Source organism: Amblyraja radiata, chromosome 29 (genome assembly GCF_010909765.2).
Source record: "Amblyraja radiata isolate CabotCenter1 chromosome 29, sAmbRad1.1.pri, whole genome shotgun sequence".
NCBI lineage: Eukaryota > Metazoa > Chordata > Chondrichthyes > Rajiformes > Rajidae > Amblyraja > Amblyraja radiata.
The window spans coordinates 7306183-7328687 of record NC_045984.1 but is presented as its reverse complement, the minus strand read 5'-3'; the positions used below and the strand labels follow the sequence as shown (position 1 = coordinate 7328687).

At 42.8% G+C, this 22505-nt stretch overlaps 1 protein-coding gene across 1 annotated transcript in view; it reads left to right on the top strand.

Annotated features, from left to right (window-relative positions):
• LOC116989282 (guanine nucleotide-binding protein G(q) subunit alpha-like) overlaps nt 1–22505 on the top strand; it is a 105219-nt gene that overhangs the window by 55779 nt on the left and 26935 nt on the right. The window contains exon 2 of the mRNA XM_033046494.1: nt 6488–6672. Coding sequence (XP_032902385.1) covers nt 6488–6672 — 185 coding nt within the window. The remainder of the gene's footprint in view (nt 1–6487; nt 6673–22505) is intronic.

Here is a 22505-nt window from a genome sequence, read left to right as displayed (position 1 = left end):
TAAGATGTAAGTGAAGGAATAGTTGCTTTGAGAAATAATTAGATTGAGGGAGTAGTTTATAGAAGGTTGAAGCAGATGGAATTCTGACGTAATGGTCTGAGATGTAGTCTCTTGTGTTCTGCCTGGTACATGAGATTGGAAATCCTACTTCCCGATAACAGGAAAGGCACCAAACTTATATTAAGTAAATTGACAGATTTACGACCCATGTATGCTTGGTTGGGATGTGAATGGGTTTTGAACTTAGAAACTGTTATTCAGCAAACTTATATAATTAAAGCGCTTTCTCACGGGGCGACTTGACGCAAGAGTTAACCAGAGTTGAACATCGTGGGAACCCCGTGCGATAACCGTACGGCATTCGTGGACCACCGTGGCGCTAACGGCAGGTACTCGTGTAACTTGGTGACTCGGGAGAAAATTCAAGCAAGTTTGAATTTCTCCAAGAGTGACTTTTACACTTGTGGTTGAAGATTGCAACATTATATGCACGTAGTGGCCAGTGCGATATCCGTATTAACTCTTGCGTGTACCGTGGGAACTCCTGCGAACGGTGAACCCGGAAGCTGGACAGAGGGGACAGAAGGTGAGTAATCTGGAATGAACATGCTGTTAGGCTGGGATCATTCTCTGCGAGATGATCTTAGTGCGGGAGACAAGTGTAGGAGAGGTGTACTGACTGTGTGGGCAGAACTTTGGAAGTGATTGCCCACCATTCTCAAAAGCCGCTGTGTCTCCCTGTCCCTCCAACTCCAGAGGAATCCGCTCCCCGATGGGCTGCTACGGCGACAAGTGGCAAGCGACAAGGGATCTCCGTGCTTGCAGTCGGTGTCCCGTTGGTCCTAATGTCTCCGGCCACCCCCCTGGACTGGAGCTGAGTGTGAACTGTACCGCCCTTGCCCCCTCCCTCTGCAACTGCAAACAACCCCACAGTTCCCAGTCTCAGCTCCTGTACAGGGGGGTGGCCGGAGACGTCACAGCCCGAGCTGCGCCCCCTCATCCGCAACCCCAAGAACAAGACGTACCTTGCACACCATCAGCTTCTGTCCCTACGGGGAGCGTGTTCCTCTGGAGTTGGAACGGGGCTGCGCTGCTGCTGGCTGTGGGTTTCTGGGATCTCAGCGCTTGCAGTGGGCCTGGGGGTCGGTGTCCCGTTGGTCCTGACATCTCCGGTGACTGGCACTGACCTGCTGGCATCGCCGACGTGAAGACAGTGCAAAGCCCCCGCGCCGGTGCAATGGGCGGGGAGCTGAAGAGGGGAGGGTAGGGGTCACACACATGGCCGGGAAGCAGAGGGGTGTAGGTGGGGTGAAACTGAAGGGAGCGACAATCTGCTGCTGCCTGCCCGCTGAGTTAAAAAGTCCCCACGCAAGACTCACGATACACTGTATATCGTGAGTCTACCGTGGGAACTTTTTAACTCAGCGGGCAGGCAGCAGCAGATTGTCAATTATTAACCCTCCCGCGCAATTACTTTCTCTTTTATGAATGGGGATTCACAATGTTCATTCAAGATTTAACGGGAAAGCTCGGGAGACGGACAAGTCACTCGCACAAATAACAGAAATGCCGAGTACCCGTGGGAACTCTTTATCTACCCCCCGTTATATCGTGTGATATCGTGCTAGACCACGACCACTTCACTCTGGTTACATCTTGCGTCAAGTCGCCCCGTGAGAAAGCGCTATTAATGTTTTAAAGACATAGGTAAAAGTATTTCAAACTGTGAAATTATAGTGAAACAATTTATGAAATGTATTGGCTTAATAGAAAGGTACACTTTAGACTTATAGAAATTGTTTAGATTTATAGAAATATCTTTTCTCTTGGTATAGAAAGTGTGTATTACTTGTGTGATCATTGTATGTATCTTATATTTTGAGGAGTGGTCTTTGATAAGAGCCTACTGGGGTTTTGCTGTGTTGAAATAAAATAAGCAAAGTTATAAAGTTATTAGACAGGCAAACAAAGGCTGTAATGAGGCCAGGGATCATGTGACTGATGTTGTAAATTACCAGAAGGACTCAGATGATTGGTTACCAGCTTGTCATACCCTCTGTATCTTAAATGTCTAATACCTATATAAATGCCATGAGTTTGTATCAAAGTTACTCCTCTCTGGACCCGCCCCAGAGCATCAGCTCTGTGTTGGAAGGTTCAAGAGACTAGTCTCAGCTGAATAAAGAATTGATTTTAACAGCAACAAGTGTTTGAGTCAAGTTGACTTTAGATTGAAAGAACTCAGTTTAACAGCACAATTTCTCATAGCCCAAGTTCCTCCATGTTTGTTTCAACAACAGCACATGTCAGTTCTGTAACAAATAAACTATTCATTTAAAAATTCTGAATGTTAACTGGCCCAGTATATAATTGATATGAACCATCACTAAATAGCAAGTATTTTTACACTAAAGCTCGTACTTTTTTTCGCTTATTCCTCTATTATGTTTCTTCAATTAGTGTTTTTAAGACTTGAATGCAAAACTCGCTCTTCAAAAATAATTTATGATTAGTATGGTTTAAAGATAAGATGATAGTCGTGAATTACTGATGTTTGAAATAGCTCCAAATATGATTTTCAGATACATAAATTAACAATAGAATTATGCACGTGTATGATGATGGCTTAACTGCGTTGAACACATGACCCTAAATTCATTTCTATCTAAATGGTAACCTATATATATTTTGTTTTTCCTCAGAGTTCCTGTTTTGTTAGAATTCAGTTTGGTGCAATCAATCATTCATTTAACGGATTTAGTTCATTTTGTGCCTGCAATTGGTTGCAGATATGTAGGTTCTGGTAGGTTTTTATTTATAAAATACATTTCTACATTTTTACAGGAACATGTGAACTGAAGTAGGTCATTCAAACCCGTTCGCTTGTTTTATCATTCTTTTGGAATGTGACTTGCTTGCACCAGAATCCCAATGCCCAATATGTGAAATACTGGTTCCTGATTTTGCTCCTAAAGAGGTTAACTCAAAATTTTGGATTGTCGCGTTTCTTATTTTATGTTTGTTATCTGGAACCACCCATCAAATTACTTCACATATCTTGATTGGTTCAAACCACAAGCTAATAAATTAAGTGAATATTAACTAATTTTATTGAAATTCAAGTCTTTGAAGCCCTTTGTAAATCTGACAATCTTTTTATCTCTATACTTTTGCCATGCTTTTGTGTCATGTTGAGAGTGGTGTTTTGGATACAGGTAAATTGTTTCTGCTTCCTTGTAGCGTGGGTTCTTCTTTCCTAAACTGCTTTCATTCCTACATTTTTCTCAAGGGTACTTTTACCTAACCCTTCACTCAGCTGAATCTTGTGGCTTGGCTGTTGAGGAAGCTAACAGCTTGAACTTGACATTCTCCAGGAGGATTATTAGAGGCTTCCTTATCCTACAATTCCAATGGTCCAACCTCCATTTTTATCAATCTCACCAGTCTTGGTGGATGCTGGGGCTAAACCTGCCTCTGTCTTCTGCATGCTGTCCTGCTACTCTGACCTGGAAGTCACTGTTTAATGACCAATCATAGTTCCTCTGAAGTAGATGAATTTACTGCTGCTTGCAAATTCACTGTCCAGCTTCCCTGCAGTTCCCGGGCATTTAGCTCTAAAATAAGTTCCAGGAATTTCTCTCAAGCCTTAAATCTCCTTTCACAAAGCTTTTAGTTATTCATCTGGTTCTTTGGTCTTAAATCAATAATATTTTACTGATCATACCCACCGAGTATACCTTGTGATATTTTGTCATAAATTGAAATAGTTGCTAGAGTTTGAAAAATGTCATGTACAGTATAGATGCTCGATTCAATGAAAAAAGAAACTTCAGAAATAGAAATGTTACAGAATGTGTAGAAACCTTGCGTGGGGATGACCACAATTAGAAACAAAATGAAGGAGATTAAAAGTTGTTTTGATTTGGATGTTAATTCTCAAATATCAATTTGAATTTTTATTTTATTTTCAGGCATACATGTATTTAATCAGTGGATCTCTCATGAGGCGTTTTTGCATGTTTTAATACCCCTGCAATATTATTTGCCTTTTACTAAAATCAAAAACATTTGCCTCTAGTAAAACAAAATTTTATTATTAAGTCAGTTGATGATTAAGCCATTAACTATGCTGGTTTGCAGAATCTCGCATTGTTTCAGGTGCGAGATGGCCAGATGTTTCAGCCTTCAAATTCATACAGATCTGCCTGACGCATCCAAATGGAAAATATCACTCTCTTGGAATTGTCTGCTTATGCTCGGGTCTATTTCACTTTGAGAGCATAGAATATATTATCTGAAATGTTAATAGAATTTCAAGATGGGACTTTTCATTGCAATTAATATTGAATGTCGAAATGCATGCAATATTTACAACAGTGCTGATTATGCCATAGGGGCCTGTGATGCAAGTTGGAAAATAATCATATGGCTATCTTGGTGACATTTTCTTTATTGAGGATTTCAAAATATTAACTTGTTGAACCGTGAGAGAAAAATACTGTATATCGTATTTTTTCCCAAAATTTGGCTTTTCGGGTGAAGTGGTACCAACAATTGTTATTGATGATGTTGGAGGTCAAGCAATGAAAACTAGACGATGAAAACTAAAAATATTACATTATGGAAATTATATTAGCTAACCTGCGACATCAAATATGTAGGTTAACCCAATATACTAAGTTCTGTTTAATAATTTGGAAATTTTAGTAATCAATATTTTTTCCAGGCTCTTTTTGTATATCAAATGTATGATTTGTGATTCTTCAGTTCATGGCAGCAGCCTACCGTTGATGCTGTAATCTTTAGGAGATGCTAAGCAGAAATATCCATGAACATAATCCATCAATGTCCCTGCAACTCGGGAGAGAGTAGTTGTACAACCAAATATGTGAATTGAATATTTATGGTTGCTGGCAGCTTGTGGGGTGCAACAACAGATTTTTACATTCTGTGCATTGCATCTTGTACACTTATTTGCACTGTTGAAATAAAGCAAATTTGATACAAAATTAAATCAAATAATTTCAAATCTTAAGTATTAATTTAACAATATGGTAAATTAATTATTGTCAGTCAATCTCACTGGGATTGAAAGCGAATGATTGTAAGTGTAGTGTCTCTTGTTTATGTTTTGACTGTTGACAATGAATAAAATAATCTTTCCTGTCCCAGATTTTAAGCGAAAAAGGTAAATGAGGAAAATATGACCTTGGCGGAAATGAGATTTGAATATTTGGGGACTTGGGAGTGTTTGCACACACCATACCAATTGCTCCAGCTAACCAACACTTTCTTTTGAAAATTCTAATTAATGGTGAAGGTTCATAAGATCATAAGTGACAAGAACAGAATTTGTCCATCCGGCCCATCGTCCACTCTGCCATAGCTGATCTATCTCTCCCCCTCAACTTCGTTCTCCTGCCTTCTCCCCATAAAGGGCCTGTCCCACTTAGGCAACCTTTCAGCAACTGTCTTCGACCTTCAAGCTCGAGGGTACTCACCTGAAAAACCTCGAGCTGGATCGACCGTCCACACGCACACACAAGCACACACGCCAGGGAAAGCGGGGGAGCGCTGTCTGAAATTCACACCCGTGATGAACAGGAAGGTAAACGACGGCTGGCACAATGTACGTTAAGTCATTTAGAGAGCAGGGAGAAGGGGGGGAGAAGGAGTCGAGCCATTTTTAAGAAGCCAGGAAACTTCTAATAAAGTTTAGCGGGCATTTAACATTACCGGTCGGTCGGTTTTCTGAAAATTCCAATGAGCCAATTAAAATGTCCGGTCAGCAAAGGAAATGGCCTATGGCTATCTCGACTACCTATAACCACACGGCGACCCCACTACCACTGCACTACGAGTTCAAAAGAACCATGCCGACCAATTTTTACTCGCAGAATTTTTCTCACTATGCGGGATCCTCTCGAGCATGAGGGATAGTTACAGTGACCTCCTAGCACCACGTGTCAACTGTGCTGCAAGATTGTGATGAATGAAAACTCTTCTAAACTCGCAAATTAGGTTGCCATAGTGGGACAGGCCCTTAACCCCTGACACATGTACTAAACATATCCATTGACGACCTCCACAGCCTTCTGTGGCATTGAATTCCACAGATTCACCACACTCTGACTAAAGAAATTCATCCTCATCACCTTCCTAAAGGAACGTCATTTTATTTTGAGGCTATGAGCTCTGGTCCTAGATTCTTCCACTAATGGAAACATCGTCTCCGCATCCATTCTATCCAAACCTTTCACTATTCGTAGGTAGTCAGTTACTTGTGTTAATCTGCTGTTAACACAACTCGGTTCATGAAAATAAATCTAATGAAGGGTGCATCTTCATAAAGTTGGTCATTATATAATTTGTAATGCTTATTGTTAACTGTGCAGTGTTTTCATAAAGTAATGACATTAATTGATAGTGAAATGAAATATTTAAACTTAAATCTTGTGCTGACCTTATGGACTTGTTGCTTTTCTAGGCACAGGAGAAAGCGGCAAGAGCACATTCATCAAACAGATGCGGATCATTCATGGAAGTGGATATTCGGATGATGACAAACGGGGTTTTACTAAGTTAGTCTACCAAAATATATTCACTGCCATGCAGTCGATGATCAGAGCCATGGAAACGCTTAAAATTCAGTACAAGTATGAGCAAAACAAGGTAACTTGTTAAAATGGCACAATGTTTTCATTTTTGTAATGTGCACACAATTAGAAAAAAGTTGTTATCCTTGCCATTTAATAAGTCTGAACTTATCACCTCAATTGTAGTCAGCAGAAAAACAGACCCTTCAGCCCAACTCATCTAGGCCGACCAAGATGCTCCATCTAATTTAGTCCCATTTCCCTCTAAACCTTTCCTATCCATGTACCCGCCCAAGTGTCTTAAATGTTATTGTACCTGCCTCAACTACCTCCTCTGGCAGTTCATTCCATAGACCCATGAGTGGAAAGATCACCTCTCGGGTTCCTATTAAATCTTTCCCTTCTTACCTTAAACCATTGTCCTTTGGTTCTTGATTCCGGTGCCCTGGATAAAAGACTTGGTGAATTCATGATACTTTCAGGGAACTGTGCACCTACATTCCCTGGGGTCCTACCATTCACTGTGAAAATCATGTCCTGACATCCCAAAAAGCAACAGCTCACACTTGGTTGCACTAGACTCCATTAGTCATTCTTTTGCTGAGTTGATCAAGATCCTGCCGCAATTTTTGATATCCATCTTCACCTTCTATGATACCATCCATTTTATCTGTCATCTGCAAACTTACTCATCATGCCTTGTACATTCTCATCTAAATGTTGATATAAACCATAAACAGTAATAGGCCAACACCAATTCCAGAAGCACACCACAAGTTATAGCCTACAGTTAGAAAACACCTTACCCAGAGTAGGAGCATCAACAACCAGAGGACATAGGCTTAAGGTAAGTGGGGAAAGATTTAATAGGAACCCGAGGGACAAATCTTCCCATACAGGTGGGTATATAGAACAAGCTGCCAGAGAAAGTAGTTGAGGCAGCTGCTATAACAACATTTAAAAGTCATTTGGACAGGGGTTAGAGGGACATGGGCCAAATGTGGGCAGCTGGGACTCGTGTAGATGTGGCATCTTGCTCGGCATGGGCAAGTTGGGCTGAAGGGCCTGTTTTAATGCTGTGTGACACTCTGACTCTGGCAGCCTTGCTCAAGTCCATATAGACAATGTCTATGGCCTTGCTCTCATCTGCATGCACATATAATATTATCCCACAGATTTCTCTCCAGTAACTTACCTACCCAATTGTTAGGCTCGTTGGTCATCAGTTCACAGGCTCTTCTTTGCATCTCTTCTTAAACCATGGCACAACATTAGCCACCTTCCACTCCTCCGGCTCCTCGCCCGTGTCTAATGATAATTCATGTTTAGCAGGGGTCCTGAAATTTCTTCTCTAGCATCCCAAAGTGTCTTTGGATAGATCTGATCAGGCTCGGAAGACTTGTCTACATTCATAGCCTTAAGACGTACATCACCTCCATGACCATAATGGATTGTCCTCAAGACATCTTCGATACCTGTCCCAAGTTCCCTAGTCTCTGTGTTGTTATCCACAGTAAAAACAGGAGAAATACTCATTGACGACCTTGCTCATCTCCTGGGTAGACAAAAATGCTGGAGAAACTCAGCAGATGAGGCAGCATCTATGGAGCGAAGGAATGGGTGACGTTTCGGGTCGAGACCCTTCTTCAGACTTGATCAGTCTGAAGAAGGGTCTCGACCCGAAAAGTCACCCATTCCTTCGCTCCATAGATGCTGCCTCACCCGCTGAGTTTCTCCACCATTTTTGTCTACCTTCGATTGTTCCAGCATCTGCAGTTCCTTCTTAAACATTTCTCATCTCCTGCGTCTCCTCACTTGGATGTCGGCATTTGGTTTCTGCGCGCACTATTCTCTCTCTGTTACCCTCTTTCTCCTAATGTACCTAAAAAAATGTTTGGATTCTCCTTAATATTACCAGCCAGGTCTATCTCCGGCCTGCTTTCTGCCCTCCTGATTTTTTTTAAATGCTCCTCAGTCTTCTAAACTCCTCTAGGGATACACTTGATTCGAGCTGCCTTTTCATGGCCCATGTCTCTTTTTCCTGATCAGAGCCTCAATTTCTCTCATCATCCAGGGGTCCTTACTCCCAACTGCCTTGTCCTTCACTTTAGCAGGAACTCTTTGAACTATCACCAACGCACTTTTAAAAGTATCCCACTTACCGGATATCCCTTTGCCGACAAACAGCCCACAGAATTGTCTAATTATGTCAAAGTTGGCCTTCAGAACTTTAACTTGTGGACCAATCATGCCCTTATCCATAACTATTTAAAAACTAATAAAACTGTGGTTGCTGGTCCCAAAAGGCTCACTCGCTGACACTTTAGTCACTTGTCCTTCCCAATTATCTAAGGGAAGATCATACTTTCTTACCTTGTAAGGCCCTCTATATATTGGCTAAGAAAACTTTCTTTAACACCGTTAATAAATTCCAGCCCGTCTTAGCACTTGATACCATGGCAGTCACAGAACATAAAAACATCGGAAATAGGTGCAGGAGTTGGCTATTTAGCCTTTCAAGCCAGTACTACCATTCAATATGTTCATGGCTGATCATACAAAACCAGTACACCTTTCTGTTAGCCTGAAGAGCTACAGGTGCACAACCTTTTATCCGAAAGCCTTGGGACCAGACACTTTTCGTAATTCAGAATTTGTCGGTCTTCGGAATGGAAATGTTTTAGCGTAGATTTTAAAGGCTGGCTCAGTGGTAGAGTGCTCGGCTCATATCCGCAAGGTCGCGAGTTTGTGCCTTGATCCCGGCAGTAAACTCGGTCGCGAGTTTGAGTCTTCAATGTAGTTTTTTCTTGCAGAATAAATGTTTGTATGAAATGCAGTGTAGGAGAGGTGTACTGGCTGTGTGGGCAGAACTTTGGAAGTGATTGCCCACCAGTCTAAAAAGCCGCTGTGTCTCCCTGTCCCTGGGATAGCAGGGGGCGATCAAACAGCACAATACCCCTCTCCCCCTCCAACTCCAGAGGAATCCACTCCCCGATGGGCCGCTACGGCGACAAGTGGCAGTTCGCCCACAGCCCGAGCTGCGCCCCCTCATCCGCCACCCCAAGAACAAGACGTACCTTGCACACCATCAGCTTCTGCCCCTACGTGTTCCTCTGGAGTTGGAGCGGGGCTGGGCTGGGCTGCTGCTGGCTGTGGGTCTCTGGGATCTCCGTGCTTGCAGTGGGCCTGGGGGTCGGTGTCCCGTTGGTCCTGACGTCTCCGGCCACCCCCATGGACAGGAGCTGAGACTGGGAACTGTACTGCCCTTGCCCCCTCCCTCTGCAACTGCAAACAACCCCACTCTCCTGCAAGGGCGGTACAGTTCCCGGAGGATGGCAGGTGGCCGGAGACGTCAGGACCAACTACGACGCCCCGAGCTGCGCCCCGTCATCCGCAACCCAGGTTCCTCTGTAGTTGGAGCGGGGCTGGGCTGCGGGTCTCTGGGATCTCCGTGCTTGCAGTGGGCCTGGGGGTCGGTGTCCCGATGAGGGGGCGCAGCTCGGGGAACGGCTTCTGGTGGTCCTGACGTCTCCGGCCAGTTTGCAGTTTTCCTCTGGAGTTGGAACGGGGCTGGGCTGCTGCTGGCTGTGGGTCTCTGGGATCTCTGTGCTTGCAGTGGGCCTGGGGGTCGGTGTCCCGTTGGTCCCGCTGCAATCGCCGACGTGAAGACAGTGCAAAGCCCCCACGCCGGTGCAATGGGCGGGGAGCTGGAGAGGGGAGGGAAGGGGTCACACACATGGCCGGGAAGCAGATGGGGTGTAGGTGGGGTGAAACTGAAGGGAGCGAAAATCTGCTGCTGCCTGCCCCGCTGAGTTAAAAAGTTCCCATGCAAGACTCACGATACACTGTGTATCGTGAGTCTACCGTGGGAACTTTTTAACTCAGCGGGCAGGCAGCAGCATATTGTTAATTATTAACCCTCCCGCGCAATATAGCCTCACCTTCTCTTTTATGAATGGGGATTTAGTTCCCCTTTCTTCGAGGACCAACCGGAGGTTCCGCTGTCACCTCTGCGGGCCGCCCTTGGTGAACGTTTTCAAGGACCTTTCTTCAAGGACCGAAAAAATGGCCGCTATTCGGAGGTTTTCGTTATTTGGATCTTCGGATAAAAGGTTGTGCACCTGTATATCTAACTCTCTTGAAAACATCCAGTGAATTGCCCTCCACTGCCTTCTGTGGCAGAGAATTTCACAGATTCACAACTCCTTGGGTGAAAAAGATTTTCCTCATCTCAGTCCTAAATAGCCTACCCCATATTCTTAAACTGACCCCTGGTTCTGGACTCCCCCAACATTGGAATTTTTTTTCCTACATTTAGCCTGTCCAATCCCTTAAGAAGTTTATGTTTCTATAAGATCTCCTCTCATCCAGTGAAATATAAGCCTAGTCGATCCATTCTTTCTTCATATGTCAGGCTTACCATCCCGGGTGAACCTACGCTGCACTCCCTCAATAGCAAGAATGTTCTTCCTCAAATTAGGAGACCAAAACTGCACACAATACTCCAGGTGTGGTCTCATCAGTGTGTGCAACTGCAGTTGGACCTCCTTGCTCCTATACTCAAATCCTCTCACTATGGCCAACATGCCATTTACTTTCTTCACTGCCTGCTGTACCTGGATGCATGCATACTTTCAGTGACTGATGTACAAGGACACACAGGTCTTGTTGCGCCACCCCTTTTCCTAATCTAACACCATTCAGATAATCTGCTGCAAAGTGAATAACCTCACATTTATCCACAATATACTGCATCTGCCCACTTACCCAACCTATCCGAGTCACCCTGCAGGCTCATAGCATCCTCCTCGCAGCTCCCGCTGCCACCCAGCTTTGTGTCATTCGCAAACTTGGAGATGTTACTTTTAGTTCCTTTGTCTAAATCATTAATATATATTGTAAATAACTGGGGTCCATGTACAGAGCCTTGCGGCACCTCACTTGTCACTGCCTGCCATTCTGAAAAGGACCGTTAATTCCTACTGTTTGCTTCCTGTCTGTCCAACCGTTCTCTATCCATGTCAATACCCCACCCTCAATACCATGTGCTCTAATTTTGCACACTATTCTCCTGTGTGGGACCTTGTCAAAGGCTTTTTGAAAGTCCAGATACACCACATCCACTGGCTCTCCCTTACCCATTCTACTTGTTACATCTTCAAAAAACTCCAGAAAATTAGTCAAGCATGATTTCCCCTTCATAAATCCATGCTGACTTTGGCCAAATGCGCTGCTATTACATCTTTAATAATCGACTCGAGCATCTTCCCCACTACCAATGTCAAGCTAATTGGTCTATAATTCCCTGTTTTCTCTCTCCCTTCTTTCTTAAAAAGTAAGGTATATTAACCACCCTCCACAGGAACTGATCCAGAGTCTATAGAACACTGGAAAATGATCACCAATGCGTCCACGATTTCTCGGGCCACCTCCTTGAATACTGTGGGATGCAGACCATGAGGATTTATCTGCCTTCGGTCCCAACAGTTTACCTTACACAATTTTCTGACTAATGTGTATTTCTTTCAGTTCCTACCCCCCCCCCCCCCCCCCAATATATCCTTGGTATATATTAGGAAAGTTTAAAAACCCCTACACTGACCTATTAGTCTTACAACTGCCATCAATCTCCAAACATATTTGTTCTTCTATTTTCCATTGACTATTTGGGGGCTTTTAGTACACTCCCAACAAGATGATCATCCCCTTTTTATTTTTAACTCCACATAAGAACTTCATTGGACAAGCCATCAATAATGTAATCTTGGATGATAGCCTTGACATTCAGCTTAATCAGAAAAGCGATACCCTCCTCTTTGACCTCCAATTTTATCTTGCCTGCAGCACCTATACCCGGAAATGATAAGTTGCTAGTCCTGTTCCTTCCTTACCAGGTTTCCCTCACGGCTATAACGTACCAGTCGCACGTACCTATCCACGCCCTGAGTTCATCCGTCTGACCTGTCGATCCTCTCGTATTGAAATAAAGTTAATCCTTTCTGCCTACTGCCCAGTCACTGCCTACCCTGTCTATGGAACTTATTTTCATTGACTTAGAGACTCTCACTTGCCTCACTCCTGCCTTTTAATTCTGTCTCTCTGCCAATCTAGTTTAAACATTATTTTAATTAACAGATAGTCAATTGGTTTTTAAATCTGCCTTTTACTTGTGCGCGAGTAGACACCAGTTGAAGTTTGGATATGTTCTACCACCTGAATGTAACTTCAAATCTACAGTCCTATCTACTCTCAGTAACTTTTCATCCAATAGGTTATCAAGAATCTATCCAATATTGTCTTTTTAAAAAATTAAAGACAACTTCCCCCACCTCTGAGGAAAAGAGTTTCAAAGAAAATTATCATCACTGTCTTAAATTGACATCTTATTTTCAAACTATCATCTCTAATTTTACATTTTCCCACAATAAATCTCTCCACATAAAATCTTGAGGGGTTTTGATAGCATGGATATGCTTCAATTAAATCTCCTTACACTTTTAAATTCCACTAGCCTCGAGATAAGCCTGGTCTGTTTAACCTTTCCCCATGAACTCCTACCCATGCCAGTTATCAGTATTGTAAGCCACTACTTTTAGTTACCATCCTTCCTAAATAAGGAAAATAATGTGCACAAGTTGTAGCAAAACCTTTGCCTGATGACCAAGTGTCAATGGACGTGTATACAATTAATTTAGCAAGAAAACATAACAATTTTAGCTTTCCTAATTACTAACTGTTTGTGTGTGGTAGCTTTGTGTGAATCTCACATTAGGACAACTCAAATCCAATTACAATTCAGCTCAATAATTTCTTGCCATCTAGTTTTTTTTTTCAATTTCTGTCAAAATGGACAACTTCACATTTTCCCACATTATACTCCATTTGCCAGATATTTGCTCATTCGAACTGAACAATGCTCCCAATGATTATTGCTTCTCATACGAAAGAGGAAACTTGCAACTGCTTGCTAAATTAGCATGCTAACTGAAACATTAAAAAAGATTTGTGGCAATGGATATGGTTAATATTTCTAACTCGGACAACATAAGATAAGCATTTTGCAGCTCTCAAAACAATTATCATTGGAAATGAGAGTTTACTTATTAGCTGCTATTATATGTATATGTGACACAGATGTAGAATGGAACACAAAAGTGCTGAGTAACTTAGCAGGTCAGGCAGTATCTCTCGAGGACATGGATGGGTGATGTTTTGGTTATGAGACCAGACTATGCAAGATTCCAGTATCTGCAATTTCTTTTGCCTATCCATATTCTCTAGATGTGCTGCCTCATCTGCTGAGTTGCTCTAGCATTTGGTGTTCTTTGCAAGATTCTTGCATCTGCAGTTCCTTATGTCTCCATTGATGTTGCTCACTGACTATCAAATGTGTCATTTTGTGTTTTTATTGCAATTACTGGGCCCAGAAGGAAATTTGAAAATACTGCAATACAATTTGGGTTGATTGCCTTGCGTTCTTGTGGAACAGTGTCACATCGCGCAATACTTTAATTTCACAGTATTGATGTAGCTGTGGAAACTGGTACTTGCCAATTATATTTTGGCAAGACTTAATTTGAAATTTTGGAAACAGCTCAAATTACCACCTATCCATATACTCATGATGCTGCCTAACCCACTGAGTTACTCCAATACAGCACTTCAAAATAAACCGCAATGGGGTTGGGATTGCGTATTATCCAGACTAGTAAGGATGTTAGTGAGCTGTGAATATTTGCATTTCAAGTATAGAGACATTTTGCCAGAAGGATTTGATGAACCGTTGTGGTGCAGTGTGTTTGTAAATCGTACTTAAAGGCAAATAAATATTTATCAAATGTGAGATGTAATATTTTCGATATTTTGTCACTTGTTCATTCAATTAAGCACATGTGTGCATGTCATATAGCAAAGAGGATTAGCTATTGCCCTGCAGGATATTTAGCTAGAACAAAATAAATTAATTCCACAAATTTGTCTCGTAAAATTATATGGCAATCATGATACTAGTCAAAGCAATTCAGCATTTTTTTTGCACACTTTAGTGCGATTGCATATCTATTTGTATTCACATTTTTATTACCTTTTGTAAGATGTACTCGAGTTCTATATTTCTTCTTGTATTTTAATGTTAAGAAAACAAAATGCCCTTTTCGTTAAATTGTAATACCTCCTGCTTGGAAAGAATGAAAGCTGGCTTGTGTGAGAATTGTACATCTGCCATTACTTTATGATCAACCTCTAATACCAATTAATTGTTGCTGTATTAGTTTACTCTTGACAGAATAAACTTAAGTTTGTTGAAGAGTAGGTGGATAGATTTGAATTTGTTCAGTTTGGTCATAGTACATCTAGCATAATTGGCAACCATTTTTTTCAGTGTAAGGCATTTTCAAATGTCAAATGTCAAATGTTCGTCCTTTTCATTCTCTCCTTTAAGCACTTGGATTCACTCGTGCTCCTTGCGTCTCAAACTGTAGTGATTTTGTAGCTCCAAATGAGACCACTTGATTTGCAAGCTGCACCTTATCCCAACTGTGGAATTTGGGTTTAACTTTGAGAACCTGGTGCTCATTTCTTTCGCATTGGTGCATATGTCATGCTGAACAATGGTATTAATTCAACAGGACTTTTTCTCTGTCTTTGGGATGAAATCAATAATTGCAGCTCATCTTGAAAATAGTGTTTTGAATTCTTCCAGTGCTTCACACTATGTTGGATAAAACTGCAGGAAAACAAATCCAGTTTGGTTGGGTCACATTTTGTTGAACTGTGATTTAACATGAACACAAAGCCACTGCACCACAAACAATTTAGGAAAATTCTTGAATATTTTAATTAATTTGCCATGATTGCACGCAAAGTAAACTTTTTCACTCTTTGTATACATGGCAATAATAAAGCAACACCAAATAGAAGCATTGGTAAGTCATACATTTACCACTGTAGTGGTTATCAAAATAAGGTCCAAGCTGATCTACACATCATGTCATTTCTTGATTGACATCCTTATCCCTCAAGTCACTCAGTATTAATGACCAGCGAGATTAAAAGGAATGTGGAAACAGACCATGTAAATTTGATAGCAGTGCAACAATGAGACCCTGGAGAGTTTCAAAGGAGCGTGAGAAAACACTGTGGAACCTATAGGAATCTTCAAACAATAGGATAGCATATTATGAGCTTGCTATTATGCCATAATCAGTCCTATGCCCTGTCATTCTGACCCCTTCAACCTGAGAAACCAGCCTGTCAGCAAATTCTCTTTTCAAACCTTTCATGGCCTTTGGGTTTCATTAAGATGAACAATTATTCCAAACTTGCATTCCTCCAAAAAGATGATCTCCTCATCCCAAGAATTAGGCATTCTACTTTCAAGGAGAGTATATTATTTCAATGTCAATTAAAACTACATACAGTGCCTCAAATGTGGTATTCTTAAGTCCTGAATGGCTGCAACAAGGCTTCCTTAGTTCTATATTGAACTCTTATGTGATTAGGCCAACTTGCAGCTTTCATCCTGATTACTGGTTCTTGTTTTTTTCTTTGTTTAATAAAATGACGCGCTCAGATTTCATTATTAAAAAATATATATCCATCTTAGCCAAATGAATAATATCACTTTAACCAACATTATTTTGCATCTGCCTTTGTCTACTCACTGAACCTGTCTAGAATACTTAAAAAAAAAAAATATTGATACAAATAATTGAGCTGATAGTTCATTATTTATCTTTATGGCATCCTACTAGTAACTGTCTACCAACCTGAGAATTACTTTTTTTTCCCCCTACTAACTGCGACTTTCTTAATGCGAATATAGCCTCCCCAATTTTGGGAACCCTAAATTTGTCAAATGCATTATGAAAGTCTATATTGTACATGCTTCATTTACTTTCCCTTTTCCTAACGTAGTTATAATCATATATTGATCAGACACAATTTTTTTTAATGTATTTTTTATAATTTAGAGATAGTGCTGAAACAGGCCCTTCGGTCCACCGAGTCTGCACCAACCAGCGATCCCCATACATTAACGCTATCCTACACACACTATTGATAATTTCACACTTATACCAATCCAATTAACCCACAAGGCCTGTCTGTCTATGGAGTGTGGAAGGAAACTGAAAATCTCGGAATAAACCCATGCGGTCACGGGGGGAACGGTCAAACTGTACGGACAGCACCCGTAGTTGGGATCAAATCCGGGTCTCCAGTGCTGTGAGGCAGGCATTATTTATTGCCCATCCCCAGTGCCCTTAAGATAGTAGTGAGTCCACCACTTTGAATGGTAGCACTCCTTGTACTACAGACACTGTCCTTTTCGAGCTTCAGCAATTAACTTGATGATGATGCAATGCTTCATATTTCTAAGCCATGGAGATAGGGACATTGCCAACTAATGACTACCTTTGCCTTTGTAGATGAAAGTCTTCAGTTCAGAAGGTCAAAAGAACCTATGGTGGGTTGTTGCAGTACAGCATAAACGCTACTCTATGTGCCAAAAGTGTAATGACTAAATATTGAATCTGTTGGCTGAGGTGCTCGAAAGCCGAGTTGTGTTGTTGAAGCTACGCCCAGCCTCACAATTAGAATGAGTATTGTGAGACTGTATTGATAATAGGCTTTATGGCCCTGTCCCACAGCACGAGTTCATTCCAAGAGCTCTCCCGAGTTTAAAAAAAAAATCAAACTCGTGATAACCACGGAGAATGAACGTAGCGGGTACGTTGGAGCTCGGGGACGTCTCTTAGCGGCTCGTAACGCTAACGGAAGGTACTCGGGAAGACTCGCTAACAGCAGGTAAGCTCGAGAAGACTCGTGAAGATTTTTCAACATGTTGAAAAATGTCCACGAGAGCCTTGAGTACCGACGAGCGGCCATTACTGTAAATCTCAGAGTTCGAATCAGGGCAAACTCAGGAGAGCTCTTGGAATGAACTCGTACCGTGGGACAGGGCAATTAGGAAGTCAGGTAATGAGTTGCTTCCTAACTCTTTATTTTTTCTTGCCCTGGTCTTTGTCAGCCACTTCAGCAGCACTGATTTAACTTATCAACATCAGAGCTAGCCTGAATATTAACCAGGGCATGCTGCACATGGTATAAACTGCTTTGTTATTGTAGTCGATGTGAATAGACTTGATCGCTGTGATCATCAACAATTATCCACTTTCGATAGAAGGAAGATAATTGATAAAGCAGCTGAAGATGGGTGTGCCTGAGGACTTTACAGCAAAATATATTCAGGTTTTTAAGCAATCAAACCATACATTCATTTCCGAAACAGTACAGAATAATTAAAATTCCCACAGCTCCTTGTCTGAAAGCACCAGCACAAATAGTATAAATATGATTCCAGAAATCTGGTAAATATTGCCATGTGCTAGAGTGTGTAGATTCCACATTGTAAATGTTAGGAAATTCCTTCAAGTGTATGCTTCTCTGTTAAAATCCAAGTGAGCTCCATCAGTGGAGCTAGGCTAGGAAGTTTAGAGGTTGCTTGATTATATTGATTGCCCTTCAAAATTACTATATTCAAGTGGTATCATTGAAAGGTAACCCAAAATTCTAAAGTAGGGAATTACTTCCATCTTTTTTCTTTATTTGTACTGTTCTTTATTTGAATCCACATGGTTGCTGTAAATTCCTGCCCCAGCTTTGCTGTGGCAGTTTAGCATATTCCTTGAGTCTCACAGCAGTTGTGCTTTTGGTAATTACAGAAAGCAGTGCATTTGATTGTGCATGTAGCTCAACTGCAAATTTCTGAATGTTAGCCTGTTTCACGTTTTAATTCCCAATGCCACTCAACAATGAATAAAATGTATTTTTTGCTTTCAAACAATTTCATGTTACCCTTTTCAAGGCATTGATTAACAGTTCAATTTTGGGCCAGTAGCCCAATTTGTGGGACATAGCTTGAAGAAATACATAAATCATTGTCTACCTGGGCAATGTGAGGTCTGCTATTTTTGTCTTAAATTGTGTCTCACCTGTCATTCAAACAATAGTTCACATTTTCCATTTAATCTCTAAGTTCAATCTTTCCAGGAGCTATTGTAGCCCAATCTCCTACAATTATATTTCTTTCCCACTATTGAATTTTTAATCTTGACTGCATTGACCCTAAATCCAGCAAAATGCCTTTAATTATGTGACTTTGTTTTCAGGGGAAAAAAACAGATATTTGCACCCGTATGGTTGTGTCCCTTATGCATGCGTGATGTTAATTGATTCACCTTTGGCAGCTGTGCTTACAGCTGCCGAGTCCCTGAGCTCTGAAATTCTCTGACCAATTCTTTATATGGCTTACTAAAATCAACCTCCTTGAATTAAATTTTGTTCATCCAATCTAATGCCACTGTGTGATGTTTCTTATGGTGATTATATGGCAAAAAGTGTCACATGAATTTTTCATCAGAAAGAAGGAAGCAATTTGAGTTAATGCCAATTCTCGGAGCAATCCCATCAATTCCATTTCCCTTATCTCTCAGTAAACTCTTCCATATGTCATTTTCTGCACCATGATTCTCCCATCATTCACTTCGGCTCAGCATAATTTAGAGTAACCAATTAACCTACCAACTGGCATCAGTTTGTCTATGGGAGGAAACTAATGAATTTAAGGAAGGAGGAGGAGTGTTCATAATAAGATGTAAACTTCACAGTACTAAGATTTGTGATTGAAACTAGCCGCTGTTCCCTTTTGCCCTTCCAACAGGGTACAGTAGCATAATAATTAAACTACCTGACCAACATGCAAGGTCTGACTGAAAAGCAGAATTAAAAAAAAACCAATTCTGGTATGATAACTGGGTAATTTAAATACGATGAGGAAAATTATGATTTAAAAAAACAAACTAGCATCAGCAACAGGCAAATTTGATGGGCAAATCATTGGACAAAGGCCAAAGAGACTGGTGAGAGGCCGAGCGCATAAAGAGTTGCAAATTTTTAAACTCTGGGATAGTAAAGTTGCAAATTGTGCATCCATTGTAAATGGTACAAGTGGACGGGGAGTGGGGGAGGAAACCGGTGCAAAGTCAGCCAAGTTTTGGGGGAGGGGAAAACTCATTGTTGGGGGAGAAAGGGAAGGGGGAAGCAGGCTGAGGCTGTTGTGGGTTTAGTTTAGAGAAAGAGCACAGAAACAGACCCTTTGGTCCACCAAGTCCGTGCAGACCAGCGATCCCCGCACACTTACACTATCCTACACGGACACTGGGGACAATTTACAATCATACCAAGCCAATTAAACTACAAGCCTGTAAGCCTTTGGAGTGTGGGAGGATACCGGAGAGAACCCATGCAGGTCATAGGGAGAACGTATAAACTCCGTACAGACGAGCACCTGCAGACAGGATTTAGCCTGTTTGTTACTTAAAACTGGAAAAAATATAATGTCCATACCGTTGGGTTGTAAGCCACCAATGTGGAATCTGAGGTGCTGTTCATCTAGTTTGCATGTAGTCTCACTTTGGAAATAGAGGCACACAGACACGTCAGTATTGGAATAGGTAGGGCAGTTGGAAAGATAATCCAAGGTGGCGCCTGCCTGCGGCGACTTTTGCGGAGCTCCGGAAAATAAAAGGCTCAACTACAACTTCCAACAACTTACCTGGATCAGAAAAATGGCAGAAATCGGTGCCGTTTCGGACAAGCTGCTTGAGCACCTCAAGGCTCTCGCAATTTCGCGATCTCCCGCAGCTGCGGGAACCCCTGACTTTAAACTTTCCCACGCTGGCTGTGGAACTCCCGACCCGACTGTGGATCACAGGTACTGTACCTTGAAACGCCGGGATGACCCCCAGAGCCGACGGGCTGGATCTCCCAGCAACAACGGAGCTGAAGCTGCCGACTTTGAGGGAATCCCCGTTCGTTACGGAGCTGGAGCTGCCGTCTGTGAGGGAATCCCCGTTCCAGCGCAGGTCCGCAGAAACAGCAGGTACAGCAAGCACAGTACCTGGAAACAAAGGGGAAGCCTCCATTGTGTCCGGAAACGTGGCCGTCGGGCAGGACTTCAGGTCAGAATGAAGCGCAGGGGACTTCGGCCCCCTCTCCCTACTATCCTACTGGCTAATGTACAGTCCCTTGAAAACAAAGTGGAGGACTTAAGGGCAAGACTGCTTTATCAAAGGGAGCTGAGGGAATGCTCTGTGTTCTGTTTCTGTGACATGGCTCACCCCCAGCTCCCCAGACTCAGCGGTCCAGCCTGAAGGGTTCTCCATCCACCGCATGGACCGTACCCTGGCATCTGGGAAAGGGAGAGGAGGGGGCGTCTGCCTCATGGTCAACTCTGCGTGGTGTTCCGACGTGGCAGTCCTGTCCAACTCCTGCTCTCCACACCTTGAACATCTGGCGGTGAAGTGCCGTCCCTTCTACCTCCCGAGAGAATTCACCTCCGTTATCCTGACCGCGGTCTACATCCCACCCCAGGCAGACGTCCGTCTGGCACTGGAGGAGCTGCAGGCCGTGGTCAACAAACACCAGACGTCTTACCCCGAGGCATTTACCACCATTGCTGGGGACTTCAATAAGGCGAACCTCAAGAAATCACTCCCCAACTTCCACCAACATGTCTCCTGCTGCACCAGAGGACCTAACACCCTCGACCACTGCTACACCACCATCAAGAATGCCTATCGTTCTATCCCTCGCCCTCACTTCGGTAAATCCGACCATACCGCGGTGCTGCTTCTTCCTGCCTACAAGCAGCAATTAAAGAGCGCACCCCCAGAAGTGAGGACAGCACAGAGCTGGTCGGGGGGGGCAGAAGAACAACTCCAGGATTGTTTGGAGTCTGTAGACTGGGCAATGTTCAAGGACTCGGCAACGGACTTGAACGAATATGCCACAGTCGTTACAGACTTCATAAAGAAATGTGTGGAGGACTGCATCCCTACAAAAACCTTCCGAGTGTTTCCCAATCAGAAACCTTGGATGAACTTTGAGATCCGCACTCTCCTGAAGTCCAGACACAGGGCATTCACCTCCGATGATACAGTGGCCTACATGAAGACCAGATACGACCTTGGTAAGGCCATCAAAAAGGCCAAAAGGGACTTCTGCTCCAAACTGGAGGACGAGACAGATGTTCGGCAGCTGTGGCAGGGTCTGAATGCAATCACCTCCTACAAGGCAAAACCAGGAGGCAGCTCGAATGCCGGTGTAACATCACTCCCTGACGAGCTCAATGCGTTTTACGCACGCTTTGACAGGGAGAATACTGATGTGCCTTCCCGATCCCCCATTCGCTGCGATGGCATTTCAGTCTCAGTCACAGAGGCCGATGTCAGGAAATCCTTCAGAGGGGTGAACCCCCGAAAAGCACCTGGTCCTGATGGTATACCCGGTCGTGTTCTAAAAACCTGTGCGGACCAACTGGCGGGAGTCTTTACGGACATTTTCAACCTCTCACTTCTGAGGTCTGAGGTCCCCACCTGCTTTAAAAGGGCATCAATTATACCGGTGCCCAAGAAGAGTAAGGTGACATGCCTCAATGACTATCGACCAGTGGCACTAACGCCGGTGGTGATGAAGTGCTTTGAGAGGTTGATCATGGAGCAAATTAACTCCTACATCGACAAAAACCTGGACCCACTGCAGTTCGCGTACCGCCACAACAGATCAACGGTGGATGCGATCTCGCTGGCCCTCCACTCCGCACTGGACCACTTGGACAACAAAAACTCATATGTCAGGCTGTTATTCATTGATTACAGCTAGGCATTTAACACAATCATCCCCTCCAAACTGGTTACCAAACTCGCAGAACTGGGTCTCTGCGCATCCCTCTGCAACTGGATCCTTGACTTCATTGTCCACAGACCACAGTCTGTTCGTATTGGTGGAAATGTGTCAGCCTCAATAACAATCAGCACGGGAGCACCTCAAGGCTGCGTGCTCAGCCCC